Source organism: Helicoverpa zea, chromosome 30 (assembly GCF_022581195.2).
Source record: "Helicoverpa zea isolate HzStark_Cry1AcR chromosome 30, ilHelZeax1.1, whole genome shotgun sequence".
Taxonomy (NCBI): Eukaryota; Metazoa; Arthropoda; class Insecta; order Lepidoptera; family Noctuidae; genus Helicoverpa; species Helicoverpa zea.
In genome coordinates this window covers 1,275,708-1,285,960 of record NC_061481.1, presented here as the reverse complement: position 1 = coordinate 1,285,960, position 10,253 = coordinate 1,275,708, and the positions used below count along the sequence as shown (strand labels likewise).

At 40.9% G+C, this 10,253-nt stretch overlaps 1 protein-coding gene across 1 annotated transcript; it reads left to right on the top strand.

Annotated features, from left to right (window-relative positions):
* Window positions 1-28: 28 nt before the first annotated feature.
* LOC124644688 (exopolyphosphatase PRUNE1) lies at window positions 29-8,998 on the top strand. Its single transcript, XM_047184198.1, has 8 exons — window positions 29-181; window positions 557-834; window positions 1,482-1,607; window positions 2,401-2,570; window positions 6,710-6,830; window positions 7,286-7,415; window positions 7,976-8,131; window positions 8,743-8,998. Exons 1-8 carry the CDS (start codon window positions 146-148, stop codon window positions 8,893-8,895), a joined length of 1,170 nt encoding a protein of 389 aa, XP_047040154.1. The 5' UTR covers window positions 29-145; the 3' UTR covers window positions 8,896-8,998.
* Window positions 8,999-10,253: the final 1,255 nt, after the last annotated feature.

Sequence of the window (10,253 nt, the reverse complement as noted above, 5' to 3'; positions counted from 1 at the left end):
TAAAAAAATATGCTGACAACCCGATTTTGACATTGACAGATCGGTTAAAACTACCAAAACATTGCGAAAACTTCAAAATAATGGGATTAGGTTAGAAAAGTTGATTAAAGAGCAGTAATAACTCGCTAAATTAAATAAAATCGCAATGGACGAGTTCTTATCATCAACCTTAATGAAATTGGTAATGTTCCTATTCATACGTTCTTCAGTTCTGCTTTATAAAGTTTTTTAACAAGAAAAATCATCATCTGCTTAGCCTTTTCCCAACTATGTTGGGGTCATTGGGTCAGGACGTCGTTGGTGCAATGCTAACCATGCCAGGTTGTCGAATTGATGGTCCGGGTTCGATTCCCGGTACAGTCAACATTTCTATGATGAGCATTCTTGTTGACTGTGATCTGGGTATTATAATTGTTAGTATTTATGTATATGTAAAGTAAAGTATATGTAGTATATCAGATTTTTTAGCACCTATAACATAAGCTAATAAATAGCTTACCATAACCAACCATGTGTGAAGGTGTCACTTTAATTACTTATTATTATTTATTTTCAGAACAACAACAATTTTAACGAGTTAAACCTTATTATCGGTAACGAGAGCTGTGACTTAGACTCAGCTATAAGCGCTATTGTCTATGCTACTTATTTATTCTGGCAGCACAACCAAGTTAAGTGTAAAGTTTGTACCAAAGCGTACCGAGATGGTACGTTGGTAAAAGATGACGTATTTGTACCGATATTGAATGTGGACAGAGCTGATTATGAGTTGAAGACCGAAGTAGCATATTTGTTGAAAAAGAAAGGAATTTCTGTCAGTAATTTAGTATTTAGGTAAGGGTCTTATTTTTCCCACATGAAATAAACATTGCAACAACATTAGATGGAATTCCATACATTTCTTTCTTCTATGTTTTTAACCAACTTCCCAAAAGGGAGGAGGTTCTTTCTCAATCTACATTTTTGTACTTTAACCAAGAAATGGCTGAAACAATTTCATTTGCCTGACCTTTTCCCAACTATGTTGGGGTCAGCTTCCAGTCTTATCGGATGCAGCTGAGAGCCTGAAGCAGTGTTTTGAAGCAACTGCTATCTGACCTCCTTAACCCAGTTAACAGGGCAACCCAATACCCCAAGATGAGACATGTCATTTGAACATCATTGGCAGTTGTTACGGCTCAGTCAAAAGCCAGAAAGTTTCACAAACAGTCTTACCATTGGGTGCCCAGGTTTTTGGATTGAGGAGGTCAGATAGGAATATATTATGAATAGAAAAGGAGAAAACATTTAGTCAAAAGCCAGACACCAGTCTAACGAAGGTGTGCCCGGGTAACTGGGTTGAGGAGGTCAGATAGGCAGTCGCTCCTTGTGGCACACTGGTACTCAGCTGCATCCGGTTAGACTGGAAGCCGACCCCAACATAGTTGGAAAAAGACCTGGTTCCTGACTTAACTTTCTAACCCTATTGTCTTATATTTCAGAGATGATAACAACTTGCAAGAGTTGTTAAATAATTCTAAATCTAAAGTGGTGCTTGTAGATCATCATGTTTTAGCCAAAAAGGATGAATTTCTAGCTCCGTTTGTTACTGAAATTATTGATCACAGGTGAGTGTAGTGCATACCAGATATACCTACTACAGTTTAATCTGAACTTTTCTTAGTACCAATGCAACTTTTCTAAGTTTGTATGTACTTTCTAAGTATATCTTAGACACCATTGGCTGTGTTTCGGATGGCACGTTAAACTGTAGGTCCCGGCTGTCATTGAACATCTTTGGCAGTCGTTACGGGTAGTCAGAAGCCAGTAAGTCTGACACCATTCTAACCAAGGGGTATCGGGTTGCCCGGGTAACTGGGTTGAGGAGGTCAGATAGGCAGTCGCTTCTTGTAAAGCACTGGTACTCAGCTGAATCCGGTTAGACTGGAAGCCGACCCCAACATGATTGGGAAAAGGCTCGGAGGATATATAGTTTAATCTGAACTTTTGTTTGCTTTATAAATTCATAAGTTTAATTAACAAACAAAATGGGGTTCCCAAAAGTTGCCAATTTAATTATTTAATTGTCAAAAACGACGATGTCATGCTGACCTGGCTATTCATAGGTAGTCACTCAAATATTTTTTTTTCTTTCGTAAAATTGCTGAAAAATTCGGGATCTCTGCGCTTTTTCTACATTTTAAACTTTCCAAAAAAATTGCGAAGTTTTAGTATTAGTTACGTTATTACCTTTTAGTACGAAATCCAAAAAAAATGCTTCAGAAGCAATTTTCCAAAAAAAAAACGCGTTCGCTTCCTTGGCGCCTTATTCACAATTTTTACTACCCTAAGCCAAGATCACTCGGCTGAATTTGCACCTTGGCATAATCCGGCACTGTAATAACAATAGATTTTCTTCAGGCCACTAGACAAATCAAAATGGACCTACAAAGAAGACACCAGATCCACAATAGAAATAGTTGGATCCTGTGCCACGCTAGTCGCGCAGAGGATCAAAGATCTGAGCAGTTTGGTGGCCAAGGATGTCGACTTCTTTAAAGCTTACCCTGTTTGTGGGGAGTTTTTGCATGGTAAGAATATATTTTTACTAATCTTACTATAATATTATAAACGCGAAAGTTTGTATGTATGGATGTATGGATGTTTGTTACTCTTTCACGCAAAAACTACTGAATGGATTTTAATGAAACTTTACAATAATATAGCTTATACATCAGAATAACACATAGGCTACAATTTGTAAACATATTGTTCGAAATACTAAACCTGTGCAGACGAAGTCGCGGGCACCAGCTAGTACAGTATAATCTCACTAATCCGGCACTTCGATAGATCGGCACGTCCAATAATCCGGCACCCTTTGCCCACGCCTCCCTCACTCCTCTGTACCTGTACGCTTTGGTCATTCCGTCGTCGGAGCAGAAGAAAACAGCATATCTGCCAAAGATATTATAATTCTTCGCAACATGCGAGAAAAGGTTTTTAAGCAATGACTACAAGTTGCACAAAAGCAGACCTCAATTAAGGATTATTTCAAATCACCTTTATTAGCTAGTGAGATTATACTGTACTAGCTTTCCGCCTGCAGTTTCGCCTGAGTGATGTGTTAATAAAAAAGTAGCCTATATGTTAATCCAGGGTATCACCTATCTAGATACCGAATTTAAACCAAATTGGTCCAGCCGTTTTTACGTGAAAGAATAACAAACATACATTCTCACATACTTACACATTAATAATTTTCGTAGGATTAGTAGGATGCCTACTATTAGCAGGATTATAAAGGTTAATGGCCTTACTACAAAAACTTTAACAACTGTTTTACACTTGTCTAAAAAAAATGTGGTTCCAAAATGAACCTTATGTCAACGTCATAATTTGACATTTTTTTAGACAAGTCTTAAACTGACGTTAAAAAGTTTTTGTGGTAAGACGGTATGAGTTTGTTTGTTTGAACAGACTTATCTCAGGAATTATCATCATCATCATCATCTCAGCCATAGGACGTCCACTGCTGAACATAGGCCTCCCCCTTTGATCTCCACAGATACCTGTTGGAAGCGACCTGCATCCAGCGTCTTCCGGCGACCTTTATAAGGTCGTCTGTCCACCTCGTTGGTGGGCGTCCTACGCTGCGCTTGCTAGTCCGTGGTCTCCACTCCAGCACTTTTCGGCCCCATCTGCCATCTGCTCTGCGAGCAATATGGCCTGCCCATTGCCACTTCAACTTGCTAATCCGGTGGGCTATATCGGTGACTTTGGTTCGTCTACGGATCTCCTCGTTTCGGATTCGATCACGTAGAGAAACTCCGAGCATAGCCCTCTCCATAGCTCGTTGAGCGACTTTGAGCTTTGAGATGAGGCCGATAGTGAGAGACCACGTTTCGGTGCCGTAAGTCATCACTGGTAACACACATTGGTTGAAGACTTTCGTCTTGAGGCACTGAGGTATGTCGGACGAAAAGACATTGCGTAGTTTCCCGAACGCTGCCCAGCCGAGTTGGATTCGGCGGTTGACCTCTTTCTCGAAGTTGGACCTACCTAATTGGACTACTTGTCCTAGGTAGATATATGAGTCAACAACTTCGAGTACCGAGCTTCCAACAGAGACTGGGGTGGGCTGAACATGGACATTTGACATAATTTTCGTCTTGTCCATGTTCATTTTCAGGCCCACCCGTTGTGAAACTCGGTCGAGGCCCTCGAGCATCATACTGAGTTCCTCCATCGACTTTGCCATGACTACGATGTCGTCGGCAAACTGAAGGTGAGTGATGTATTCGCCGTTGATGTTGATGCCAAGTCCTTGCCATTCCAGGAGCTTGAAGGCGTCTTCCATTGCGGCGGTAAACAGTTTCGGGGAGATAACGTCCCCCTGTCTTACGCCTCTTCTCAATGGAATCGGCTTCGTGCTATGCTCCTGTACTCGGACCGACATGGTGGCGTTATTATACAAACACTTCAACACCTCGATGTACCGATAGTCAATATGGCATCGCTGGAGTGACTCAAGTACCGCCCATGTTTCCACCGAATCGAAGGCTTTCTCATAATCCACAAACGCTAAGCATAATGGCAAGTTATACTCCTCGGTCTTCTGTATAACTTGCCGCAGCGTATGGATGTGGTCTATGGTACTAAAGCCTCTTCGGAAACCGGCTTGTTCGGGAGGCTGGAAGTCATCAAGCCTGTGTTCGAGACGGTTCGTGATAACCCTTGAAAACAGCTTATAAACATGGCTTAGAAGTGTGATGGGTCTGTAGTTCTTCAATAGGCAGTTGTCACCTTTTTTGAAGAACAACACCACCCCACCCCTGCTCCATGCTTCAGGCGTTTTGCCCTCGGACAGGACGGAGTTAAAGAGCTTCTGGAGGACTTTAAGTAAGTACCGGTGTTCCACCCGCTCTCAGAAGCTCTGAGGTGATTCCGTCCTCACCCGGCGCCTTGTTGTTCTTAAGCTGCTTCAGGGCCATCCTAATCTCGTACAGACTGATGTCCGGGATATCTTCGGTATAATGTCGGGACAGCTTGGCTCTTGGATCTCCTGCCAAGCTGTCAACGGGCTTTGCGACCGAAGTGTATAACTGTCCATAGAACCTCTCGATCTCGCCTAAAACCTCTGCCTTGGTCGACGCTATGCTGCCATCCTCCCGTTTCAGCTTAGTCATCTGACTTTGCCCAATAGACTTGTCCTTTGCGAACACTTTGGAGCCTTGGTTTCGCTGTATGGTCTCTTTAACACGGTTCGTATTAAAGAACGAACTGTACACGCTCACTGCGATCGCCAACCCGCCTGCCAAGCGTGGCGATTAAAGGCAAATACCCCCCAAATGATATTCACAGAAACCAGGCCCCCAGTCCCCGGCAGCTCCGCTATCCCTGGCGCGGGTAGCGGTCAAGGTAACGGCGGAGCAGGGGGTGCTAAGAATCTCCGGAAGAGATCCGGCTACCCACCCCCACGACGACTGGCCCTGGTAACACACAACATACGCACATTGAGGACTGACGAAAGGATCTGCGAGCTGGAAGAGGAGTTGAGCAAGCTACATTGGGACATCATAGGGTTATGCGAAGTCCGTAGAGAGGGAGAGGACACCGTAACCCTGAAGTCTGGTAACTTGCTCTACTACCGGGAGGGCGACCAAAAGTCCCAAGGTGGTGTCGGGTTTCTCGTTCACAAGTCCCTCGTAAACAACATAACAACCATCGACAGTGTGTCGAACAGGGTGATATACCTAATACTCAGAATATCTGAAAGATATTCGCTGAAGGTCATTCAGGTATATGCACCGACCTCGTCACACTCCGATGATGAGGTGGAGACTATGTATGAGGACGTAAGTAGGGCCATGCATAGTTCCAAAACCCACTTCACTGTTGTTATGGGGGACTTTAACGCTAGGTTGGGCAAGAAAAGCGGTGATGAGTTGAGAGTGGGGCAATTTGGGTATGGGCAACGGAATCCTAGGGGACAGAGGCTGGCCGACTTTCTGGAGAAAGAGGAACTCTTTATGATGAACTCTTTCTTCCAGAAGCCGCCTCACAGGAAATGGACCTGGTTAAGTCCCGATGGTTTCACGAGAAACGAGATAGACTTCTTCATGACCGACAAGAAACGGATATTCAGTGATGTCTCTGTGATCAACAGGGTTAAAACCGGTAGCGATCACCGAATCGTAAGAGCCTCACTGAATATCAATGTTAAACTTGAAAGGTCCAGTCTGATGAAGTCTACGCTCCGACCTACTCGGTCCCATATTCAAAACCCGGAAAGCTTTCAACTCGAGCTCTCTAATCGCTTTGCTTGCCTCGAGAACTTAGTGTCAGTGGACGAGATCAACGACGGGCTAGTGGAAACTGTCCGCACGGTAGGGTCTAAGTTTTTTAGACCCTGCCGTAAAGATAGACCTCATAAACTGACCGACCAAACCTTAAACCTCATGGCTGAACGACGCTTGCTACAGTTGCAGTCTTCCCACGACGCGAAGTCATACAGGCAGCTCAATAGACGCATATCCAAGTCCTTTGCAGGAATTATATATGACTACTATTATATACTTGTAACTATAATTCACTTGTATAGTACTATATCAACATAGTTAAGTTAGTATAGTTAATATACTATTAGTTAGTGCAGGAGTTATTATATGCTCATTATTATTTTGATGTCGATAATTTTATAAGGACCCCAAAATTTTATTTTTTCCAGCTACCATCATATTGGACACGGTGAATTTCTCCAAAGAGGTGAACAAGGCAACTCCCCATGATGAGGAAATTATTCAGTTTCTGGAAAGTGTTATCAAACCTGCTGATTATAAAGCTGAAAGGTAAGTTATAAATAATTTATCAATGGCGCAAAAATATTTCAATTTCTAAGAAATGGCGCACAAAACTCTTTAGTAGATAAGAATGGCGAAGAATGTTCTTGATCAAGAAATGGCGCTAACATTTTACAGTGGCGCTGAAATGTCATTGCTTACAAATGCCGGTAAAATTACCTATGTATGAAAAATATCTTGCAAATAAGTATATTTAAAAACTTCGCCTAGATCTTATCATTAATGGCGCCAGGCAATGTTACTATTTTATTTTGTAGCGCCAAAACTCCACATTTTATAAATGATGCTGATTTACTAGAGATTGGTATTTTTCTAACACTATTTGTGAGATTTGTGTTTTTTGACCTAATGTCTAATCCTATATTTAGTAAGCAAATCAACAGATAGCTAAATTATTGAAATCCACCTTTACTTAATAATTGCAATTACTATTTCTTTTACAGACAACGTATCTTAGACACTTTGGTAGAAGCAAGGAAGGATGTATCAAATCTTTCAGCCGCACAGTTATTGAGGAAAGATGTGAAAATTGTCGGCAATGTGCTCGTACCCAGCTTTCCTATACTTGTAAAGGTAATTGTATCATCTGCCTAGCTTTTTCCCAACTATGTTGGGGTCGGCTTCCAGTCTAACCGCATGCAGCTGAGTACCAGTGTGCCACAAGGAGCGACTGCCTATCTGACCTCCTCAACTCAGTTACCCGGCAACCCAATACCCCTTGCTAAGACTGGCTGTCTGAGTTACTGGCTTCTGACTTCCCGTAACGACGGTCAAATATGTTGAAATGACAGCCGGGACCAAATATGTAGAAGACGCCTAAGTTTCTACAAATCCACATTACTATTTTGGCCGGACTCAGGCTAGGCTATGCAGATGAAATCGCTTCAGTAATTTTTCGATAAAGGAAATCAAACACCCGTATATAAAAAGAGCCTCCTTTGTTGGGGAGTCAGTTAAAAAATAAATTGATACTATATAGTGAGCTTACTGCTTTTTTATTTTATAGTTTGTAAGTAATATGTATACATAGATTGTTTGTGTTACTGACATGCTAGGGGCGTTGTCGTGTGATAATGTTTTTATTTTATTTATTTTTTTTTTTGTATCAAATATTCTCTCATCACGTTTTCAAGGAGTTCCTAGACAGGCCGTCTGCCCTGGAGGCCGTGACCGAAGCCCTAAGCCGCAACAACTGTGATATAGCACTGCTGTTAGGCATGGACCTCACTGCAGGCCTGAAAAGGGATACAGCCTTATACTCCCCGAAGAGTCCTGAAAAAGCTGTGAAGGTGAGTTTATTTTTACTGAAAAATTATTAAAGACAAATTATTTGGACAATTATATTAATTATTTATATTAAGTAAGTATAAAAAGTAATATATTAATAAATACATATTAAAAATATACTTTTCTTCATTCCAAATTGTTACAAGATTTTCTTTAAGTTTTTTAGAGCATATCCTCTTTTAATTTCATAAGTAGGTATGGCTTCCGAATTTCAGGTCCTAACCTATTTTTTAATCTTTATAATTTTGAATTATCTAACAAAATATTTCTTGATTGTAACTTTGATGCGTCTTTACAATATAAGCCCGATGTTAATGGGTTTTAAATACTTATGGACGGCGTTAATGGTGGATTTACCTTCATAATGACATAACAGTTTATCCCTACTGATATTATAAATGCGAAAGTAACTCTGTCTGTCTGTCTGTTACGCTTTCACGTCTAAACCATTGAACTGATTTTAAGAAAATTTGGTACAGAGATAGAGTTGACCTTGAGAAAGAATATAGGATAGCTTTTTTCTCGGACTTTTGAAGAATTCTCTTGAAAACGCGATATAACCGAACTCTACAGCGGAAGCTAGTTTATTCATAAATATAATATTTTCTTTCAGCTAGGAGAACACCTATTACAATGGCGCAGCCCAGACTTACAGCTTCAGGCAGATAAAGCATCCTGCATTTACTATCATCAACTGAATCTTTCAGCTAGTCGCAAACAATATATACCTCCTGTCACCCAATGGATCCAAACTTCTACTAAATAAGAGGCTGACAGCACCCAAAATACGTACGAAAGAGAAGTCTGATAACGCGACGTTCGTAACATAATATAAATAATTAGCTATTAAATGAGTTGAGTAATCTATATATATATAAAAATGAAACCCGCTTTCCGTTGTCACGACATAACATGAAAACGGCTTGACCGATTTGGCTGAAAATTAGAGGGGAGGTACTTAGGCCCGGGAGAAGGTTTTAGGATAGTTTTTGTCATCATCCGGCTACGGGACGCGGATGAAACCGCGGGCGAAAGCTAGTCAAAAATAAAAATTAACTAACTTCTGTATTTACATATGGACTCGTTAATGTTACAAATTTTATCAATGTACGTTGATAAGTAATACAGATATTTTTGTTGAAAGATCATTGTAAGAGGTAAGTTTTCACTTTTTTGTATTGAGAAAGCTTCAAAAACGTGTTTTGAAATTAACAGGGTTCTCAGAAATATGTTCAAGATTAATATTTCTTTTTTTACCGTCAAAAACTGTATATATTTGGCCAAAAAATTGTTTGAGACAAGCCAATTTGTTGCTGTCAGCGCCTTAAGACCTATTTACAACTGCCGGGGCTGCGGGCTTGTTCGCGCTCATTACCGCGGCGCTGGTACATGGCGGGCTTAAGAAGGAACATGGCGGGGTTTAGTCAGTAAGAGTGTGACACTCTCACCGCTGCTAACCCACAGCGGGAGGGGTCATTTGATGATTTCCCATAAAAAAAGAAAGAACCTATTTATCAAGCATCATCTGCCGAGCCTTTTCCAACTATCTTGGGGTCGCCTTTCAGTCTAACTGGATGCAGCTGAGTACCAGTGTGCCACAAAAAGCGACTGCGTATCTGACCTCCTCAACCCATTTACTTCTCGACTCAGTTTCTCGACGATTTGAAAAATTCTTTCAAAATTTTACCAATCAAACATTAACCTTACAATATTGTGATACGTTGAAATTCTATTGAAGACATTTGACAACTTGAGGTACATAGGTTGATGTTCTGGGGCCCGATTCTCCTAATTTTACTTAAGCAACATACGATTCACTTTCGACTGCGATCCAATCCCGACTCGATTTCGATTGAAACGTATGTGGCATACCTCTATTTTTTCTTTGAAATAAACGTTTTTATCCCTTTCTGTAATTCAATAATGAATTATTTTGTCTGCAAATGATTAACTATTGCAATACGATTGTAGAGCAAACTACCGTATAGACCAAAATCACCAAAATAGCAGACCAATCGCAAACCAATCGAATGTCGTTGGAATATGATTGATCTTATATTAGTAGCAGAATGCCCGATATGGTTAAACTGCTATTGGGATCATACTGCGATTCAATTTCTATTC

Coding starts and splice junctions, on each gene's coding strand:
- LOC124644688 (XM_047184198.1), top strand. CDS start 146: ATGGACGAGTTCTTATCATCAACCTTAATGAAATTG. Junction 182..556: donor CATCAACCTTAATGAAATTG/GTAATGTTCCTA, acceptor ATTTATTTTCAG/AACAACAACAATTTTAACGA. Junction 6,831..7,285: donor GCTGATTATAAAGCTGAAAG/GTAAGTTATAAA, acceptor TTTCTTTTACAG/ACAACGTATCTTAGACACTT.